We start from the raw sequence: 22,826 nt of genomic DNA on the forward strand, positions 1-22,826 counted from the left end.
GTGTTCCCCCCCAAGTTTGGCCAGCGAGCATGTGCAGACTGCAGCGCTAGGTAGGCCGCTACATAGCCCCACTGGACAGGAGCTGGCCTGTGAGTTAAACGTCTCGACCGGAGTCGCAGCGTTTGTCCTGGCGGCCCTAGTGCGTTTAGCTGAAGGCCCCACTCTTCCTTTGGGCATCTGCCGGGCTGGGATCCACGTGGAACACGGCCTGCTAGGCCATGTGGTCAGCTTGGCGCCCCCCTTGAAAGGGGTGGTTCTGTGGGGGGCACTTCATTTTTTTAATGACAACCATTATTATTGTGTGGGGCACCTGCCCCTTTTAGCGCTGCTGGACCATCAGGGTACCCTACCTGCATGTCCGTGTCACGGTGGGCGGCCCCCTTTTAAGGGGGCTATTTCCTATTATGCCCTCTGTGGAGGGCTCGTTTGTGGGGACTGTAATGGTATCGTACACTGAATATCCTGCGCTGGGATACGAAAGCAACCATTTTGTGTTTCAGAGCTCAGCTGACAGTTTTTAAAACCAAAAAGGTCATTCCTTTACCAGCCCCTCACCCCAGCTCCTTTTTGCAGTGTTAATTACCCCCTGGGTCCCTTTTGCATTAGTATGCAAGGCTTCAAACAACTCTTATCTAAGCAGCAGACATTCCTCCTAGCCGATATGTCTCTTCCTGCTCAGAGCTATGTTGTAATCTGAGCAAAGCCATATGGCTAATAGGTCATATAACAAAGCATTCAAGAGCTCTGTTATTTGGGACACAGTTACCCACAAAATTCCTAACTTTACACACAAAAAAAAATGTCTCTAGAAAATATATATTTGAATGCCAAATAAAATACTGATCGAATTAAGATCAAACATGATCACATTCGTTCCTAGGGAAGACAAGCTAGAGATCAGATGCCTTACGGGTCAGGGGTTATTCCGAGATAACCCGTGTTTAGTGTCTGTGGATAATAGATTCAATGCCGTACCATAAAATATCAGTTTCAAGAATGTAACCATTACATCTTTAGAGATATGAGTTCTGTTAGTAATCTGTCTAAGCGGGAAGTGTCTTGGCATTTTGCTAAGTTCCCGGGGCCGTCCATGGCCCCAGTGTTTATTGGTCAAGTACTTCTGGTGACACCCCCCTGGGAGTCAGAGAAAAGGAGAGAGAAGACTGATGGAGCTCTCAGTCCTCATTCTACCATCCAAGCAGTATTCTCGCTCAAGGGACGGACCGATCACCCCTGTTCAGCTTCTGAAACTAAGATGCACTTGGGACTTTTGAATGCAAGTATTTCATTTCTAATCCTTTATCTATTCTCCTAAATTGCTGTATTGTGTCTCTATTTCTTTGTAACCCATTTTTCTGTAAATATTTTTATTTGCACCAACTTTAACCTTCTTTATAATTAAACATTATATTGAAAAGTGTTAACTTTGTCTCTAAGCTCTTAAACGCAAGCTAACCAGAACCTGCCTCTTGGAAGAGCGCTACTGTATAGAGTAAACCATCTGAACATTCTTGTCTGAGGTGACAGTGTGTGTTACAGATGATTATTCTAAAGTCATAATTGGTATTTCTAAAATTACAAGTGTCCTCTGGGCTCATTATAACGAGGAGGTGGTGGCAGAGAAAGGGTTAATTGTTTAATTAGCCCTGTGACAATCGCTCTGTCTGCTGGCATCTAAATTGTGGTCCTGCAAGCTGGACAATCTGTGTGCCGGGTGCAGCTGAGAGTGGCATTGTTACGCAAGTGACGGCAGGGTGTGAGATTGCCTAGTCTTTGGTCACAAGTTGGATGAGAAGGCCAGGGATCTGATACCCGCCACCGTCACAGGGACCCCATTGTTTTTTTTGCGGTGTCCAATAGGTGGTCCATTTGTGGGCCCTTGGTCCGCGCCCCCTTTGCGGGTTCACTGTTGCTGGCCTCCCCTGATTATGTTCTCGGGGTGAGCTTAGTATATAGGGGCCCTACTGGGTCTGCGTTCACGCACCGTGAGTGCTCAGATAGGATGATTCCTCTGCTCCTCTAGCCACGCATGAAAAAGCACTGGTGGATGCACTGTTTGTGTCAGTGCATGACACTTTAAAAATGGAGGTTGCCGCTGATGCAGCGTCAGAGGCGCCGGTCCCTTTTAGCACCCACAGGCCTCCAAAGCGGCGAGGGTGCTCCCTTTTACGCTTACTTTGACAACATTGTCACAAAACAGTGGAGCTGTCCAAAACACAGTGGTTCCTAAGCGCTTTTTGCTTGCGGTGTCCTTGTGAGGATTAACTACGTAAAAAGTGAATGGTCCCACCTGCAGTGGCCTTGTTTCCATGTTAAATAATGCTACCTTCATTCCGGTTAAGCAGTCCCCGGCTGGTTTGGCACTTAGGCCGGTATTTACTATTGCCCTGGTGTAGCAAGGTCTGACGGAGTGGGCTAAATTTTACGCTGGGACCTGGAGGGGAAAGCGCTTTCCCATGTCTTGCGGAGCTGGCGGATCAGTTGGTCCAGGGGCTTCAGTTTATCTGTGATGCCTCTTTGGATGCAGCTCCTTTGCTTTTTAGGCTGTCTGTATCAGCAGTGGTCCTTCGGCGTATTATCTGGCTGAAATACTGGTCTGCAGAACAGACTTCTTAGAAGGCCTTATCTGATCTCCTGATCTGCCTGTTTGGAGCTTCCTTGGATGACATAGTTAAGGGTCTCACGGGGGGGGGGGGGGGGGGGAGTACTCTTCTTCCGCCGGCTACCAAGGGCAAGGAGCCCTGACGTTCCAGACCTGCGTACAAGGCTGCCTCTGCATGAAGGGGTGCCCTCACCCATATCTGGGGTGGGGGGGGATGTCTTTACTGGTTTCCCGATCCATGGACCTCCCTGTTTATAGGACACATGGATCCACTAAGTTATTCGGTCAGGCAACGAGATCGAGTTTGGTTTTATCCTCCAGAAAGGTTCTTCCCTTCCAACCTGCAGTTGTCCCCAGATCACTTAGGGGTCTCTTTGGGGTAGTGCAAGACTTGTTCCTTCAAGGGGTGATTGTTCCAATTTCGCAACGTTTTCAGGGGTTTTTACTCAAACCTCTTTACAGTTTCCAGGAAGGCAAGGTACGTCCAATTCTGGACCTCAAGGCGCTAAACTGCTTGTGCGAGTACAGAATTTCCACGTGGAGTGCATTCACATGGCGGTGGCGTCCTTACGTCAGGGGGGATTTCTTCTTTCTTCTATGGTCATCAAGGAGGCCTACCTGCACATTCTAATATGTGCCGGTCACCCACGCTGCTTCCGCTTTGGCGTTGGCGAGGAGCATTATCGGTTTGTGACGTGGACCTTTGATCTCGCCTCCGCTCCTCGGGTCTTCACAAAAGTGTTTGCCCCGGTGCTGGCATTGTTTGTTTGAGGCAGTGGGAGATCACGGTACTGGGGTACCTGGACAATCTTCCTCTGCAAACAAAGTTTCCGAATGCTCTGATGGACAACTGGAGATTTCTCTGCGAACTCTGAGGGAGTTTGGTGGGGTATCTGAACCTTCAGGAGTCCGCTTTGGTTCTGTCCACCAAAACTGGACTATCTGGGTCTAACTCGGCCTCAGCCAGTGTATTCCTTCTTCAGTAAAAACTCCAGACATTGCAGGAGGCGATTCAACTTCTGTTGTTCAGCAGACAGTCTTCCCTCAGGGCTTGCATGGGGGTGCTGGGCCTGGTACAGGCCTGTGGGTGTAGCTGGTACAGTCAGGCAGGGCCTGTGGCTGGCTGGTACAGGCTGGTGGGTGTGTGGGACTGGATGGCTGGCTAGCATCGGGCAGCTATGGGTGGGTGGTCGCGGCGGCTGTGTTACACAATGGGCACTGTGTCTGTGATTGGTCACTGTACTGTGATTGGATGAGAACCAAACGAGGCTGAGGGAGGCGGCCTAAGAAGGCCGCAGAAGCTGTCCCAGACTCCCAGTGCACGTACGTGATGACGTCTTGGCAATATTGGTAACCGCCAGGGCCGATTCCGATATATCGGGTAAAGTACACATATCGGTCCCCGATATATCGGTGTTGCCAATAATTGGTCGATCCCTACTCCATTTTACCTGGTTGGCTATGGTTAGCCTTGGGAATTATTTTCTTTTCCCACCCCTCATGTTTAACACTGCTTTGGGACGTCCTCCTGTTGCCACATCTCCCCACCGGCCCCCTCTCTGAGACTGCGGGGTCCTCCGAGTCCCAACCAACCACTGATGCACTGACGGGGGTCCTGACGGTGGTCCTGGAGTCCTTTGTGTCCTGGGAGGAGGTGGTTTTCGGGCAATGGGCTAAATATTGTCACTAAAGAGTGAGGACGACCAAAGTGTTACCCCTATGAGGAGTCCCTTATTAAGAAGTAGACTGTTCCACTGGTGGTGGTTTCCAGATTGAACAAGGCAACCATGACTCCGGTTTAAGAGTCCACAGCCTTTAAGGATCCGGCAGACAGGAAGGCAGAGGCTGTGGCCCGCAATATGTACACTCTGGCTGGTTTGGCACTGGAGCCGGTATTCACCATTGACCTGTTGTCACAAACTCTGACCGAGTGGGCAAAGCTTTTATGCTGTGACCTGGAGGGAGAACAGCTCCCCCCTGCCTTTTTGTTGAGCTGGCGGACCAGCTGGTCTAGGGGCTGCAGTTTATCTGTGAAGCCTCTTTTGGATGCGGCTCCCCTAGTGGCTCGGCTCTCTTTTTCGGCAGTGGTCCTTCGACGTATCTTTTGGCTTAAATGCTGGTCTGCGGATCATACTTCTAAAAAGGCCTTTACTGATCTCCCCTTTTCAAGGGGTTAGCCTGTTTGAGGCTACCCTGTATGAAATCAATAAAGGTCTCACAGGGGGAATGAGTAGTTTTCTTCTAGAGGCTACTAAGTACAAGGAACCTCGTCGTAGACGTGGGCCCTCCTTCTTGTCTCATAACAAGTTTTTTTTCATCCCTCAGGGTCGACTGACGAGCTTGAAGCCTTTCAGGGCCTCTTCTGGAGGATCCAAACTAACCTGGTCTGACAAGCCGAGAGCAGGCTTCTCCAGACCCGCGGTGGGTGGCATCCTTGCATCGGGGGATTTTCTTGCCTCTATCGACATCAAGGATGCTTAGCTTTGCAATCCACTATGTGCCAGTCACCAGCGCTTCCTTTGCTTTGCCATGGGAGGAGGAGCATTATCAATTTTTGGGGTTACCCTTTGGTCTCGCCACTGCTCCTCGGGTCTTCACAAAAGTGTTAGCCCCGGTGCTAGCGTTGTTACGCCAATAGGGGATTGCGGTACTGTGCTAACTGGATGACCTCCTTCTGCGAGCGGAGTCCCCTACTGCTTTGATGGAAAACCTGGAAGTCGCCATCGGAACTCTGAGGGAGTTCGGCTGGATTCCAAATTTTCAGAAGTCTGCTCTGGTTCCGTCCAAAAAGCTGGACTATCTGGGTCTGACTCTAGACTCGACCTTAGCCAGAGTGCTCCTTCCTCTGGACAAACTTTAGACTTTGCAGGCTGCACTTTGTCTCCTGCTGTCCAGCGAATGGTCATCCCTTTGGACTTGCATGCGGATGCTGGGCCTGTTGGTGTCTACCTTTTTTGAGGCGGTTCCGTTTGCACAGTTCCATACGAGGTCCCTGCAAGGGAGATTCTGGACAAATGGGGCAAGACTCTGCAGTCTCTTGACATTTAGATCTGGCTGAGCTGAGGAATAAAGGAGTCCCTGATATGGTGGCTTCGTTCTCCGTCGCTTTGGCTGGGCAAATCCTTCCTTCCTCTTGTATTGGACAGTGGTCTCCTCGGATGCCAGCCTGTCCAGCTGGAGAGGCCTCCTTAGCAAAAATTCTGCTATGGGGATCTGAACACTGGAAAAGTCCAGACTACGGATCAATGTCTTGAAACTCCGAGCGATCAGACTGTGCCTGGACCTTTGGACAGATCATCTTCAGGGATGTCCAGTGCGCATTCAATCGTACAATGCCACGGCTGTGGCTTATGTCAATCACCAAGGGGGCACAAAAAGAGTCCTAGCGGCTCGGGAGGTTGCCGGAATTCTAAGGTGGGCAGAATGGTTTGTTCCAACCCTCTCCGCCGTATATATTCCTGGGTGGAAAACTGGCAGGCAGATTACCTCAGTCGGCAGGCGTTGGTTCAAGGTTAGTGGTCCCTTTTTTATCCGGAGGTCTTTCATCAGTTGTGTCTCCGGTGGGGCATCCCCAAGGTGGATCTGTTGGCATCTCGGCTCAACAGAAAGGTGCAGAGGTTTGTGGCATAGTCACGCGATCCTCTGACAGACGCGCTGGTGGCCCATGGGGTCAGTATCGTCTTATTTATGCCTTCCCTACTCTCAAGCTTCAGCCTAGACTTTCACGCAGGATTGAGGCAGAAGGGATTCCGGACTGGCCTTGCCGATCTTGGTACGTCGATCTAGTGCGGCTGGTCACCGACGTTCCTTGGAAGCTTTCTCTCAGGGAGGATCTGCTGTCCCAATGACCTATCTTCCATCCTGCTTTACAGTCGCTAGCTTTGACGGCTTGGCTGTTAAATGCCAGGTGCTGATGGATAGAGGTTTATAGTCGGTGATTCCAATGCTGTTAAAAACTAGGAAATATATTTCAAGGAAAATCTACCATTGTACATGGAAGATGTACATTGCGTGGTGGGAGTCTCTTGGGGTTAATCCTCACTCCTTCTTGGAGGCTCGGATTTTGACCTTCCTTCAACAGGGGGTTGAACAGAAATTGGCCTTGAGTACCATCAAGGGCCAGGTGTCAGCTTTGACGGTCTTCTTCCAACAACCCTTGGCCACACACTCCCTGGTGCGTACCTTTCTTCAGGGTGTCCGACATTTGGTTCCTTCGGTGCGGTCCCCGTTGCCATCTTGGGACCTCAATTTGGTGCTTTTTGGTCCTCCAAAAGCCTGCTTTTGAGAATCTTCAGGAGAATCTCTTGCTTACACTGTCTCAGAAGGTGGAATTTTTTTGTGGCTATCACCTCTGCGCGCAGGGTGTCGGAATTGGCGGCGTTATCCTATCGTTCACTTTACTTGGTGAATTACTGAGATAAGGTGGTTCTTCGCCCCTGTCCATCGTTCCTCTCAATGGTTGTTTGATTTCATTTGTGTTGCCTTCCCTGTGTCCCAGGCCCAAACATCCGAAGGAGCTTGCCTTGCATGCCTTGGATATAGTCTAGGCAATTGGAGTATACCTGGCAGCTACTGAGACTTTTAGAAAGTCAGACTCACTATTTGTGCTCACAGATGGGCCTCGGAAAGGGTTGTCCTCTTCCTCTGCGACCATTTCCAGATTGATCAGACAGATGGTGATTCAGGCCTATTCCATCAAGGGTCAGATTTCTCCTTTTCCTGACAAGGTGCACTCCATGGGCTCAGTGACTCCTGGGCCTTCCCTCATTAGGCGTCAGTGACGCAGGTTTGCAAGGCGGCCGCCCGGTCGTCGGTGCACACTTTCACAAAGTTCTATGAAGTGGATGTGTTGGCGTCTGCGGATGTTTCCTTTGGCCGCAAGGTTTTGCAGGCTGCTGTTTAGAGGACTTGATCCTTTTTGAGGGTGTATTGTTTTTTTCAGGTGGGCTCCAGTTGTTTTGAGCTCCTGTTGCCTGGTTGACTACTGTTTAGCCTGGGGGAATTTTTTTTTTTTTTTCCTGTTCCCACCCCTCATGTTTAACACTGCTTTGAGACGTCCCAATGGTTATGAAGATCAGGCGTGGTGTCCGTCCATGAACAAAAGAGAAAATGGGATTTTTGACTTGCTGTAAAATACATTTCTCTGATGTTCATCGATGGACACAGCACCCACCCCTCTGTGGAGTTGTAATTCTTCTGACACTGCTTGTAACAAAACTGAGTACCTATAGCAGGGAGAGGGAGTATACCCCCCTGGGACTGCCCATAAGCATAGCCAGATTCTTTTTCTGCCTAGTGTCCTACTCCTGTAGGGGGCAGTATAACCCAATGGTTTTGAAGATTAGGAGCTGTGTCCGTCAATGAACATCAGAGAAATAGATTTTACGGTAAGTAAAAAATCCCATTTTTTTTTTGTACTTTCTAAAACACATACACAAAATTTATAGTATAGTGGAAAGTAAAAATGTTCATGGCTACAGAAATATATGTAATATATATATTTATATTTAATATGCATTTGCACATTTTCTTTCACTCCAATGTGTTTTTACTTAGTTTTATTTCTTGGTTTTATAGAGCACATTACAGGATTAATATCTTTGTAATAGTAATACCTTAAATACCGTGCTGCATTAATTTATCAAAAACCTTTCTTTTTTGGCTTTAGGGATTGTTACAAGAAAGGAAAACCATTTCACTTATTTCGTTTGCTTCTTCAGTACCATGAGCCAGAACTCTGTTCTTTTCTAGACACTAAGAAAATCACACCGGACCTTTATGCACTTAACTGGGTAACCTCTTTTTTTTTTTGGCATAAAGTTAATCTGTTCTTATGTGTAACTTGAATAAAGTGAATTTGGGGATTCAAAAACTGTTGCCTGAATCTACATGATGGGGATCATTTAAAGGAGGAGTGTCTGTTCACATAGCAAAGTGAATGCTAGCAAAAAACTTGTTTAATTTTGAATATCCAATCATGTGCAAGGAAATAAAAAAAGTGAATGGCCTCTACCAATTTAGTAAATGATAACATTTCATGAGAAAAGACTACTGACATTTCATGAGCCTTATATAATAGATTTTTTACTAGCCGACCAAACCTGACCTTGCTTCAAAGAACAAATCATAACTAAGTTTCTCTATCGTCCATTGACAGACGCAGCTCTCCTTGCTTCGTTACGATAGGGTTATGCGCCCTCTTCATGAGTAGACTAGGCAATGCAAAAGCTCAAAAGCTTTTACCAGACACGCCCATAGGGGCTGTTCCTAATGACATAACCCCGGGCACAGAGTGCTCACAAAAGAGTTTATGGCTGCCTAGTGTAGGAGTAGGACCTAGGCCCCCTGCTGGGACTTCGGTCTCGGTTTTTTATTTCTTTGAAAATGTATTTATGTTTATTTTCTCACTCACAATCGCTAGCTAGTGTCAGGGGGATCCTCCCGGTGAACTACAAGCGGCAGCCTACTGCGGTTTCGCACTGGATAACCTAGATCCTTAAGGTCTCCCAGCCTGGCCATCGAGCGTGAGCAGGTTCTGGTGCCGCCCAGGCCTTGGCACGACGGAGCCCCGTGGACCAGGACGAGCCTGCGAGCGGACTTCTCGCCGGGACGCATCGACCTGGAACGCCCATCAGTTGCATCGTTCCAGTTTTGGCTGGCAGCACCCCCACTCAGGGTGGGAGGTGATCTGCTTCGGAGAGGAGCCCACCTGGTCCATGGCATGGCGAGTGATGCTACGTCCCCGCGTCTTTGACGCAGACCCTGGAGGGAGATGTGGGCCCACTCCCGGGGATGGCAGGGCTGTGGCCCCTGAAAGATCCCCCAGGCCTATACGGTAAGGCCCTACCCTCCCTAATCCCACCTGGGGGCGCTAGACTCGGCGTCTCCCACCATGGGGGGGGAGGTTAGTGTTGCTTTACCTTTTTGTCCTGGGGGCCCTTTAAGGTGATCTCTGCGGTGGCCTAATGCTTTTTTTTCTTGAGCGCATGGTTGTGGAGCTGCCCTGGCGGCTGCCTCTGAAAGAAGATCTGCTGTCTCAAGGACCGATCTTCCATCCTGCTTTACGGTCGTTGGATTTAATGGCATGGCTGTTGAGGGCCAGGTGTTAAAAGACAGGGGTCTTTCTGTCTCTGTGATTCCTACCCTGTTGGGGGCTAGGAAAGCGACTTCCAGAAAAATTTATCATCGTACTTGGAAGTATATTGCCTGGTGTGAATCTAACAAGTTGCACCCTCGCTCGTTCTCGGTAGCGAGAGTCTTGGCCTTCCTGCAGAAGGGGGTTGAGCAACGGTTGGCTTTGGGCACCATAAAGGGCCGAGTGTCAGCTTTGACCATTTATTTTCAAAGCCCGTTGGCGGCTGATCCTTTGATCCACACCTTTATTCAAGGGGTGCGTCATTTGGCTCCTCCAAGAAGAGCCCCATTACCTCCATGGGATCTGAACTTGGATTTGTCCGTTCTTCAACAGTCTCCTTTTGAGAATATCAGGGACATTTCTCTGCCTCTTTTAACCCAGAAGGTGGCCTTTTTGGTCTCTATTACTTCTGCTCCCAGAGTGTCTGAATTGGAGGCGCTTTCCTGTCACTCGCCTTATCTGGTTATCCATAGAGATTATGTGTTTCTTTGACCTAATCAGACCTTTTTTTCCTAAGGTGGTGTCTGATTTCCACCTCAATGAAGACATTATGTTGCCTTCACTTTGTTCTAAGCCAAAGCACCCTAAGGAGTTTGCTCTGCATTCTCTGGATGTGGTTCGGGCGATCAGGGTTTACCTGTTGGCCACAGAGTCTTTTAGGAATTCTGACTCTTTGTTTGTCCTTACTGAGGGATCTTGTAAGGGTTCGGCTTCGTCTGCTGCGACCATATCTCAGGGGATCAGGCAGACGATTGTTCAGGCCTATTCTTTGAAGGGTCAGGATCCTCCTTTCCCTGTGACCGCGCATTCTACTAGAGCACTAAGTGCCTCTTGGGCTTTTCACCATCAGGCATCTGTTTCTCAAGTGTGTAAAGCAGGGATTGGTCGTTCGTTCATACGTTTACAAAATTTTATAGGGTTGAGCTAATGGCATCCTCGGATGCCTCCTTTTGGCCGCAAAGTTTTGCAGGCTGCTGTTTACCAGAGACTTGGTTTCTTTCTCTTTATAGGTTCTGACTTGTTGTCTTGTGGGTACGCTCCTGTTGGTACTGGTGAGCTTTCACTGCTCAGTTGGCTATGTTTTTTTTGGCCCTGGACTTACGTTAACAGTTGGGTTGCGTTCTTCCCACCCCTCATGCCTATTCTACTTTGGGACGTCCCAATCGTAATGAAGCAAGGAGAGCTGCGTCTGTCAATGAACGATAGAGAAAATTAGATTTTTTTGTAAGAACGTACCGTAAAATCCTTTTTTCTGAAGTCCATTGACAGAAGCAGCACCCGCCCCTCTATTATATGGATGGTTGTGTTTTTCACTGCTTGCTACGAAACTGCTTTGTGAGCACTCTGTGCCCGGGGTTATGTCGTTAGGGACAGCCCCTATGGGCGTGTCTGGTAAAAGCTTTTGAGCTTTGCACTGCCTAGTCTACTCCTGAAGAGGGCACATAACCCAATCGTAATGAAGCAAGGAGAGATGCATCTGTCTATGGACCTCAGAGAAAAGGATTTTACGGTAAGTTCTTACAAAAATCCAATTTTCCAAATATTTTCTCCTTTATCTAAACTGCAATTTTTATGTTGGGTATATGCTTGACAGGCAAACAAGTAAATCCAGTCCATAAGAAAGAGAAATAAAACTAAACATAAAGCAAAATTATGATAAAATATTTTAGTTCTAGTGACTGGCAGCTACTTATTGGCTGAAAAGCTATGGGCATTGTGCATAGACATTCAGTAGCCTGGCTTCCTTGAGCAGCATCAGATTTTACAGAAAACTCCTCACAAAGCTTTATTCAGGGACTATTGGGTTTAAATAAACTTGTAGATTGCTCAAAGATTGATGAATGTTTTAGAGGGGATTTTGTGTGGTGATAGATCTGCCAATTACTATCTTCATTATTGAGTGCTGACTTTTCTCCCTTGTCCAAGCAACACTTGAAACTGGAATAATCATATATTTGTTTCATGCGTTTTCCAAAAACTTGGAAAAGTTCCACAAGTGATGAGAAGCTATGATAACAATAACCTTTGAGTTTTTAACACTGGCTGTAAGTTTTATTTGGCATATCTTGAGAAAAGCACATGGACCATCACCGATAACATTGAGATAACACTGTTGTGAAGAAGGGGCTAAATTTTCTCCTTCTCTAAATTAGACTGGTAATGTAACATTGCAAATTTTATTTATTTTACACATATTACACATGTCTTTAAAGTGATGTTTCCAAATGACTAACAGAACAATTATCTAGAGCTGTTTTGGTTTATTATTTGCTGGTTGCTTTTGTTGAACTTAAAAAGTCAATCCATCCAAAAGCCGAATTTTAGTTCCACATTGAACCTGGTGGGCTTATGTCTTTGATACTCTAGCAGAGATATTGCCCAGCCATAATTCATGACTCTCCTCCTTCCCACCTGGAATTTTTTAGGTGTTCTTGTGCACCTTTTGCATGTTTCACCTTCTGTTCCAATCTTTATCATTTAAAAATATGTTGCAAAAAAAAAGAATGAAACATAGTAAAATGTGTGTTTTATGAAAATTAAATGTCACTCAGTTTGGGTTTAGATCTACAGTAAAATACTTAATGGCACTGTGTAGATTGACCGTAAACCATTCTTGACTGAACAGACTCAGGTTTTGTTTCTTTTCTCTGTGCTTTTGTGTTTTTCAGTTTGGAAGCCTATTTGCTTATCACTGCACAGTCGAAGTCACTCAAGCAATTTGGGATAGTTATTTACAGCAGGCAGATCCATTCTTTATGTACTTTCTGATGCTGATAATGCTTGTCAATGTAAAGTGAGTACACAGGCTGAAGATCTGATGTGTATGAGCCTTGAGTCTGCGTTTCACTAATGGGCTTTTATGTCTTTTCAGAGATGCTGTTCTGACAGAAGAAATGGAAAGTAAAGAAGAGCTTCTAAGTAAGGGCCTGACCACAAAACTATTTTTGCATAACAAATGTTACCCAAAGCTGGCCTTCTATAGATATAACTACACATTACTCTGAAAGTGTCTTAGCCATCTGTGACTTTACACTGGGGAATTAAGGGGGATTTGATGTGCTTAAAGATCATGTGGTGAACTAGTGAATACAGAAGGAAAACTGAAGAATGGGGAGGTGGATGCTACTGGTGATTCTTTGGAAAATTATTATAGTGGACTTTATATTTTTTTTCCTCCTATTTAAAGCTTTGTGTGGCCGCATACTGTACCTCTCTGTAAACAAAAGGGCAAGGATAGCTTCCCATCCTTGAGCAAGGTGGAGCATTGAGCCTCCCCAGGATTCTTTTCTGACAGTGGTGCAAGAACATAACTGCCTCTTTAAGGGTGCCTATATTGAAAGAAGAAGACTATTGCTAGCCATCTCCTGAAAATCAAAGTATAATGTATCTATGTATCTAGGTCAGTGACTCTCAAAGAAATGAAGCTGCTTGAGTATGACAGTCAAAAAACAAATGTTTTCAGAAATAGAAGTGCAATAACCGTTTCTGTAGTTCTGTCAATATAGGTTTCTTTTACATAAAAGTTCTTATTCGTTCTTATACAGGATTTATATAGCCCCAACAGTTTACACAGTGCTTTACAATATAAAAGAGAGAAAGTACAGTTACAATACAATAAAATACAAGACGGCCCTGTTTATAAGCGCTTACAATCTAAGAGGTTGTGGCAAGTGGTACAAAAGGTTATAACTGTGGGGATGAGCTGATGGAAGTGATAAAAGATTAGTTGGAGACGTGATAGACTTCCCTGAAGAGATTAGTTTTCAGGGATTGCCTAAAGTCAGCCAGAGTAGGAGATAGCCAGACAGATTGAGGTAGAGCGTTCCAGAAGGTGGGAGAGACTCTGGAGAAGTCCTGGAGACGAGCATGGGAGGAGGGAGCTTGAGAGCAGGAGGTCTTGAGAGGAGCAGAGAGGACAGTTTGGGTGATATGTGGAGACAAGATTGGTAATGTAGCCCAGGGCAGAATTGTGGATGGCTTTGTATGTGAAGGTGTTGGAGAGCATCTCAGTAATACTGTCACGGCTCAGAGTAAGTAAAATGGCACTCAACAATAAGACAAGGGAGGCATCAGTTTTATAAAACATGAGTTTAATATTTACCAGGATGTTTTTAAAACCCAAGTATAAGAATGTGCTCTGTGTATAAAATGCTTTAAACCAGGTGGTGCTCAATCTTTTGAAGAGCAAGGGCCACATATGTGATTTGGTACCCAGTTGTGGGCAACAATGAACTATGGGGTTTTACTGCCCTCAAAATAGAAAATGTAAGAGGGCCCTTACTGTCCCGAGCCCCCTCTAAGGCTACTTTTCACACTAATAGGCTGCTGCTTAGCTGCACCGCAGATGTAGCACAGTGCGTCTCTAGCTTTCCTGCAGGTTAGCTGTACTGAACCATAGACTTCTATTACATCTTGCGGGTGTGGTGCACTTTTTGAAAGCGCACCAAACCCGCAGGATATAAAAGAAGTCTATGGCTCAGTGATGCTAAGCTGCGCTGCACCTGCGAATCGGTGTGAAAGCAGCATAATGACCCTTTTTTATCAGAACTAATTTCTCCATTGTAAAAGTGCAGTGTATGTGATGTTTAACCAATTGTAGACCAATCCTTTTCTGTCCCTTTTTGTTTACAAGTTTAAATCAGTATTTTTGGCTAGAAAATTACTTGTAACCCCCGAGTATTAGATAGATGGATAAAAAATATTTTCTCTTACGTCCTCCGACAGTCGCCGCCTCCTCTAAGTCCTCACTGTTGGGTATTGTCTTCCTATCCGTAGGAATAGCTAGGCATATAGACTTAGTCCAAAGACAAAAGGCATTAGCATATACACACCCACGGGGGCTGTCCCATCCGGTCAATACCCCCCCTGCATCACCACTCCCAACTCAGTTTTAATTTGCCTAGCGTCAGGAATAGTCAGGATACCTTGTGCTGGGGCTTCAGTCTCAGCCTTCCTAAATCTTTTATTTGATTTTCTTTAAAAATGTCAGTTTTTTTTCTCTCACTTTACTAGCTGTTTATTTTGTCAGCTTTAGTGTTAGTTTATTCTTCGGATGAAGATGGATCATGCGGTGCTGGGATTCGGACTGGCAGCCCTGGTTCTCCAGGGCACAGAGGGTCAGATGGACCCCCAGCCCGCCATCGAGCATTCAGCTATGGTTCGCCCTGGCATTAAGAACGACCCATCCCTGTTCGCTGCAGGGATGCAGCCGTGAGGTGGCTACCTCACAGGACTAGTCTGCGGTGCTGCAGCGTCATGTCCCTGGCTCACGGCACTCCCTGTCAGATGAGGACAGAGGTTTATCCGTGCATAGAGGCTCCCCCACGCCATCTGGTACAGGTAAGTACTTTTCTGTGTGGGGCCTCTGCCTGGGGTGGCAGTCTGTGTTGCTGTGTGTCCCCATGTCTGTGCCTGTGTGACTCCCTGTGCGATCCCTGCGGGGTTCGCTTTTGCAGATCTGTATGTTTGCCGGGGGTCCCGGTTCCTGTGTCACCTTAGGTGCATGATTGGGGGTGCAGACTTATGTGTTTGTGCGGCGACCGCTGTGGGAAAAATTTGCACGGTCCGCCATGTTTTACTGTGGGCACACGTGTATAGCTCCTCTGGGACGATTATACATGTTATTTTGGCCCCATCCGCCGCCATTTTGTGGGCGGTGGAACGATCGGTTCGGCCGCATGTCGGCGGCCATCTTGGTGTAGCCTCCAGTGCATCCCTATGGGGCAGCCATTTTCCCTGGTGTCTGGCTTATAGTCCAGCCCCTCCAGCAGGATTTCCTTTTCCTTTCAGGCAGCAAGGACACAGGTAGCAACGCTCTGCGGGCTCTGCAGTTTGTCTCTCTCAGTCTCCTTCTGTATACTGCTTCTGGCTCAGTTTCTTTTCTCCTTTTGGAGGTCTTCATAGCTGTGACAGTAGCGGTGGGCTGCGCACTCCGCAGCTCTATTTAAGGGGACAGTACACTACTTTTTTGCACTTTAGTTTTTTATTATCGTGAGCCATGGATTCTCAGGAAAGCAAGTTTCCTCCAGCTTTAGTGGGGGGCCCCAGTTCTCCTGTGGCCCCGCTGCGACCTGATCTGGCTGCTGTAGTTTCGACTTTAGTGGCAAATATGGAAATGCTGATGTCTGAACGGGCTGCGAGAAAACAGCCCAGGCTGTCTCTCTCTTCTGATTCAGATGGGGATATGGCTGCTGCTGCTGCTGCTGCTGCGAGCGTGCCCTTTTCAGGGTCCCGCTCATCCTTGGACCCCCCGGGGTCTGAGGGGGAGGCTGAAGTGGAGGGTGTTGATACATCCTCCCAAGGGTCACCTGAAGAACGGGCGACCATGGATGAGTTGATTATTTCGGTTAAGGATACCTTACATTTGGAGGATGAGCCCAGTCCTCCGGGCGTTGTGTCCTCATTTGGGACGCACAGGGTCCGCAAGTCTGTGCAGGTTTTTCCCTGCTCAGCTGAATTTCATTACACTGTTAATGAAATGTGGCGCACGTTAAAACGTCCATTCCTGGTGCCTAGTCGGTTCAAATTGCTTTATCCTTTTGCGCCGGCTACGGAATCACGATGGTGTGTGCCTCCACAGGTAGATCACACTATGGCCGTGCTGAACAAGGCTACCTTGGTTCCTACTGAGGATACCCCGGTTTTCCGGGATCCCACGGACCAGCGGTTGGAGTCTCTAGCCCGCCATTCCTATACGGTGGCGGGTTCGCTGCTCAAACCCGTTTTCGCATCCGTTATGGTGGCTCAGGCGGTGGCGGATTGGATTAAGATGCTTAGAAGCAACCTTGTGTCTGATGACGTGCCGCCTGCCCGACTGGAAATGGTGGACCAGATCCACCAAGGAGTCATGTATTTGTGTGATGCAGCCTTAAATGAGGCCCCCTTGGTGGCTCGCCTCTCGAGTGTCGCGGTACTTAACCGGCGACTGATATGGCTAAAGAGCTGGTCGGCCGACCAGTCCTCGCGGAAAACAGTTGCTGATCTTCCCTATGCTGGCTCTCGCCTTTTTGGCGAGGCGTTGGATACGCTGGTGAAGGGCGTCACGGGGGGGCAAGAGCACTATGCTGCCCCAGAACCCGAAGAACAAGTCTTTCCGAGGCAAGCGGGGTTCTGCGCCTAGATCTACTCAGGGGTCCTTTCGTGCCTTTCGGAACCAATCCAAGGGCAAGCCCTTCAAGGCCCAGGGCAACCAGAAGAAGCCCTGGGCGGGTAAGCAGAAGACTGGCAATGCCGGCTCAGCGGGCCAATCCGCCTCTGCCTGAAGGGGCGCCCTCACCCGTTTCAGGGGTGGGGGGACGTTTGCGCGGTTTCCTCCAGCCTTGGCTGCTCCGGATTTCGGACAGGTGGGTCCAGGAAATCGTTCGATCAGGTTACAAGATCGAATTCCTTTCCAGGCCGGCGGACAGATTCTTTCCCTCCAATCTCCATCTGTTTCCAGGGCATCTGCAGGACCTGCATCAAGCGGTGCAGGACCTGCTTGCTCAGGGGGTGATTGTCCCGGTGCCTCATCGGGACAGGTTTCGGGGGTTCTATTCAAATCTGTTCACTGTGCCCAGGAAGGAGGGCAAAGTGCGTCCTATTCTGGACCTGAAAGCACTGAACCGCTTCGTGCGTGTTCGGAAGTTTCGAATGGAGTCTCTCCGTTCGGTGGTGGCCTCCTTGAGTCCAGGAGAATTCCTGGCTTCGATAGATCTGAAGTATGCGTACCTGCACATTCCCATTTTCGAGGGTCATCAGCGGTACCTTCGGTTCGCTATCACAGAGGACCACTACCAGTTTGTGGCGTTACCGTTCGGTCTCGCTTCGGCACCCAGGGTGTTTACCAAGGTGTTGGCACCGGTCCTGGGCCTGCTGCGGGCCCAGGGCATTGCGGTCCTGGGGTATCTGGACGATCTGCTTCTGAGATCGCGTGCCAGTCAGGACCTTGTGCGCGATCTGTCCATCACGGTACAGACGCTCCAGGAGTTCGGATGGACCATCAACGTTCAAAAATCAGCGTTGTCTCCGTCGCTTCGCCTTCCCTATCTGGGAATGGTTCTGGACTCTGCTCAGGCAAAGGTATTCTTGCCGGAGAACAAGCTCCGGACTTTGAGGGAGGAACTCAGGTCCCTCAGGGACAATCCATCCTCGTCACTAAGGACCTGCATGATGGGCCTGGGGTTGATGGTGTCGGCCTTCGAGGCAATTCCCTTTGCCCAGTTCCACACGTGGGCTCTCCAGACGGAGATCCTGGCCAGGTGGGACAGACTTCCTCAGTCCTTGGATCTGGATGTCTCCTTGAGTCACCAGACCAGATTGGCTCTTCTGTGGTGGATCCAGTCCCCGTCGGTGGCGGAAGGCAAGTCCTTCCGCCCGTTGGTGTGGACAGTGGTTACCACGGACGCCAGCCTGTTGGGCTGGGGTGGAGTCCTGGGCAACCTGTCTGCCCAGGGCAATTGGTCGGAGGAGGAATCCTCCCTCCCGATAAATGTGCTGGAATTACGAGCGATAAAACTCTGTCTCTTCCAGTGGTCGGACCGTTTCCAGGGTCTGCCTGTTCGCGTACAGACGGACAATGCTACCGCGGTGGCTTACATCAACCACCAGGGGGGCACCAGGAGTGCTCGAGCGGCCCGGGAGGTGACCGATATTCTGTCTTGGGCCGAGACTCATGTCCCGGCGATCTCGGCAGTTCACATTCCAGGTGTGGAGAATTGGCAGGCCGACTATCTGAGCCGTCAGACCCTGGACCAGGGGGAATGGTCCCTACATCCGGAGGTCTTTCAGATGCTGTGTGCGAGGTGGGGATCCCCAGATGTGGATCTGTTCGCATCCCGGCTGAATCGAAAGGTGGGAAGGTTTGTGGCAAGAACGCGCGATCCATTGGCGGACGCCTCGGATGCATTGGTGGCCCCTTGGCATCGGTATCGTCTGATGTATGCCTTTCCTCCGATTCAGTTACTATCCCGGTTCCTTCGCAGATTGGTCTCGGAACCGCACATGGTGATTCTAGTGGCGCCGGACTGGCCTCGCCGGTCCTGGTACGCCGACGTTGTTCACCTGGCAGTGGCGCCTCCTTGGCATCTGCCTCTGCGTGAAGATCTCCTGTCTCAAGGTCCGATCTTCCATCCTGCTTCACAGTCGCTGGCTTTAACGGCCTGGCTGTTGAGACCCAGGTCTTGAAGGACAAGGGTCTATCCCCTGAGGTTATCCCTACCCTGATCAAGGCTAGGAAATCCTCCTCTGGTAAGATCTATTACCGTACCTGGAAAGCCTATTTCGCCTGGTGTGAGTCCAGGGGGTTCTCCCCTCGTTCTTACTCGGTGTCGAGAATTTTGGCTTTCCTCCAGTCTGGAGTGGATCAGCGCCTGGCGCTGGCCACGATAAAGGGCCAGGTGTCTGCACTGGCTTTTCTTTTCCAACGCCCTGTGGCGTCTTGTTCCTTGGTGCGCACCTTCATTCAAGGTGTGCGACATCTGACTCCTCCCAGGAAGGAGCCTTTACCTCCATGGGACTTGAACTTGGTTCTGTCCGTGCTACAGCGTGCTCCCTTTGAAAACATCAGGGAGATATCGTTGCCTCTGCTGTCGAAAAAGGTTGCTTTTCTAGCTTCGGCTCGCAGGGTGTCGGAGCTGGCAGGGTTGTCTTGCCGCTCCCCTTACTTGATTATTCACAAGGATAAGGTGGTTTTGAGACCACCCCCATCCTTCCTTCCCAAGGTGATCTCTGAATTTCACCTTAATGAGGACATTGTCTTGCCTTCGCTTTGTACGAAGCCAAAACATCCAAAGGAGATTGCGTTGCATTCCTTGGACTTTGTCAGGACGATCAGGGTTTACCTGTCGTCTACGGAATCCTTTCGAAAGACGGATTCCCTCTTTGTCCTTCCTGAGGGACCTCTAAGGCGCACTCTACCAGGTCTTTGAGTGCATCCTGGGCCTATTGGCATCGGGCCTCGTGGCCCAGGTGTGCAAGGCGGCGACTTGGTCGTCGGTGCACACTTTTTCCAAGTTCTACAAAGTAGACGTTCTGGCATCAGCTGATGCTTCTTTTGGCCGCAAAGTTCTCAGTGCGGCAGTGCCATGATGGACCCTTGAATTTTTCTCTGGGTCCCTGGCTGTTGGCATTTGCTTTCCTGGGCTTTTGCTCCTGTTGAGCATTGTTGTTTTCTGTTGCCCAGTTGGTTTTCTTATGGTGCATGTAAGATTCCTTTCTCTGATTTGGGTACTGCGTTGCCTTTTCTACGGTTGCGTCGCCCACCCCTCATGTCTATACTGCTTTGGGACATCCCAACAGTGAGGACTTAGAGGAGGCGGCGACTGTCGGAGGACGTAAGAGAAAACGGAATTTTTGTAAAATCTTACCTGTAAAATTCCTTTCTCTGAGTCCTCCGACAGTCGCCGCCCCCGCCCCTCTTTTGGGGTTCTTGTTACCTACTGCTATGCTACCAAACTGAGTTGGGAGTGGTGATGCAGGGGGGGTATTGACCGGATGGGACAGCCCCCGTGGGTGTGTATATGCTAATGCCTTTTGTCTTTGGACTAAGTCTATATGCCTAGCTATTCCTACGGATAGGAAGACAATACCCAACAGTGAGGACTTAGAGGAGGCGGCGACTGTCGGAGGACTTAGAGAAAGGAATTTTACAGGTAAGATTTTACAAAAATTCCGTTTTTTTTAGCACAGACCCTAGGGAATATGGCAAAAGTTGCAATTTTTTATGTCACGGTATTTGTGCAGCGGTTTTTCAAACACCGTTTTTTGGGAGAAAACACTTTATTAAATTAAAACACCAAAACACATAATATACCTCAAGTTTTAATGTAGAATATGAAAGCTGATATTATGCTGAGTAAATAGATACCTAACATGTCACACTTTTAAAATTGTGCACACTTGCGTAATGGCGACAAACTACGGTACTTTAAAGCGTCGCCTATATAGATTTTTAACACCTTCACAGGTTACCTGTTTAGAGTTATGCCCCGTACACACGTGCAGATTATCTGAAGACTTTTGTCTTCAGATTTACCTTTTCTATGTAGTGCAAGGGCCTGCCGGATTGCATACAAATTGAAAGTGTTTAGGTTATTTATTTTATTTTTTATTTTTACACTGTCATTTTATTTATTTTTTATCACTTTTATTTATATTACAAGAAATGTAAATATCTCTTGTAATAGAAATAAGGATGACAGGTCCTCTTTATGGAGAGATCTCTGGTGTACCTTTTTTTAAGAGCAAAAGATCAAAAAACAATAAAAAATAAATATATTTTTATCTTTTACTTAAAAAAAAAAAAAAATTGTTTACATCCACCCTAGACGAGAAGTGACGTCTTGACGGCGTTCCGGTCCTCCAAGGCCATAGAGGCAATCTGAGACAATCTAGTCTCTCACTGCCTCTGTGACCGGCCGCACCATTGGATCGTTTATCGGGCACGCCGCCCCGGAAACACCAGGGAGTGGATTGGAACACTTTCATAAGAAAGCCAGCCGTCGGCTGAAAGAAAAAAAAAAGATATAATGGGGGTTATGGCTGATAGCTTCAGCCATAACTCCAGTAAACCACTTGCAAACTGCAACATGTATATATACGTATTGCAATCGGCAAGTGCAGTGTATATGATGTTGAATACACTGACCTTTTCCTCTTCTGTTTTCTGTTTCTGCTGGCAACACTCTTTAGGCTGCTACAAAGTTCCCAGACAAAGTGTTATTGTTATCCTGGGACAGGAGCCGGCACTACACAGGAAGCATCGGCTTATGCAGCTCCTGATCTCTTTGTGGCTGCTTGCTTCCTCTACTGCTGGTGCCGTCTCCAAGCACTCTGGTGCTCTGGGATGGCAGATCAGCAACCCGATGATCGCGATCTGGGCTTACTGACCTGCTATCTCCGAGCATGGGCATGCACTTCTCTGGTTTGAGGTATTGGGCCACATTGGAGGGCTCCGTGGGTTGAGCACCTTTGCTTTCAATGTTTCCTTAATTTATCTCTCTGCTTATTTAAGTGATCTTTTTAATTTTAAAAGTGTTCTAAATAGGTTTAATGTCAAAACTTTAAATGTCTACACTTTGTTCCAGAATTCCTGGAAAGTCCTCCAACACATTTAGAGGTTGGAGACATTGAAGACCTGTTCAGTTTAGCTCAGCATTACTACAATAAAACTCCTGTGTCTTTCCGAAAGGTAAGTAAGCGTGTAAATCACTTTTCTTGCTGAGATGAGGGTTTTCTCTATTCCTACAGGAAAGTCTTTTTCTTGCCATCACTCTTGGCCAGTGGTCATTTTGACATCAAATTTCAATTTAGTTTTAGTTGTAGTCTTTTTTGACTAAAATACCATTTTAGCTTTACTCTTATTTTAATCTTTTGACTAAAAAGCCATTTTAGTTTTAGTCATATTTTAGTCAATTGAGTTTTAGTCGTATTTTGATTGACTAAAACCTCCAGTACATTTTAGTCAGTAAAATATAATGGGTTTAGTTAAATTTTAATGCATTATTTCTTTAGAACAGCCAAACATTATATACTCCTGGAGTAAAAATCTAATAACATGTTTATTATTTATGGTATTAAGGTTTGAACATACACTACAGACACAGATTTAGCCGTTGCGATATAAATTCAATTTAGTTTTAGTCATAGTCTTTTGATAAAAATGCCATTTTTTTTTAGTTTTAATCGTATTTTAGTCTTTTGACTAAAATTATATTTTAGTTTTAGTCATCTGAATAATTTTAGTCGTATTTTAGTTGACTAAAATCGTATTAATTTAGTCGACAAAATGAACAATGCTCTTGGCCCTGTTGTCTAGAGTACAGAGGAGTTTAGTTTATTCTCCTCCAAACAGCTGTGGCCACATACCTACCAAGTAATGCCCCCCAACTTTGCCTGATTCTTCTCAGTTTATAAAGCAGTCCCTGAAACCATGCACTGGAAATTGTGTGAGGAACATGTCTATATGCCCATGAGCTCTGCATGCAAAATATCTTTAAAGCAAGGTAAGAAACTTACCCCCTCACTCTTAATAGAGTGGCAAACAAAATTTAATTCTCACCTTAGTAAAAGTCTAGTCAGGGGATTTTAAATGCAGATCTTAGAGAGGGTTCT

The 22,826-nt window shown here is 47.5% G+C and overlaps 1 protein-coding gene across 2 annotated transcripts in view; it reads left to right on the forward strand.

The window, feature by feature from the left end:
- Positions 1 to 22,826, forward strand: part of TBC1D23 (TBC1 domain family member 23) — a 111,184-nt gene that overhangs the window by 47,069 nt on the left and 41,289 nt on the right. For both annotated transcript variants that reach the window (XM_082245039.1, XM_082245038.1), the window contains exons 5-8: positions 8,271 to 8,394; positions 12,407 to 12,531; positions 12,610 to 12,656; positions 21,800 to 21,903. In XM_082245039.1, the coding sequence (XP_082101165.1) occupies positions 8,271 to 8,394; positions 12,407 to 12,531; positions 12,610 to 12,656; positions 21,800 to 21,903 (400 nt within the window). The remainder of the gene's footprint in view (positions 1 to 8,270; positions 8,395 to 12,406; positions 12,532 to 12,609; positions 12,657 to 21,799; positions 21,904 to 22,826) is intronic.

The sequence above is a fragment of the Pelophylax lessonae genome (assembly GCF_965119305.1).
Source record: "Pelophylax lessonae genome assembly, chromosome: 2".
Lineage (NCBI taxonomy): Eukaryota > Metazoa > Chordata > Amphibia > Anura > Ranidae > Pelophylax > Pelophylax lessonae.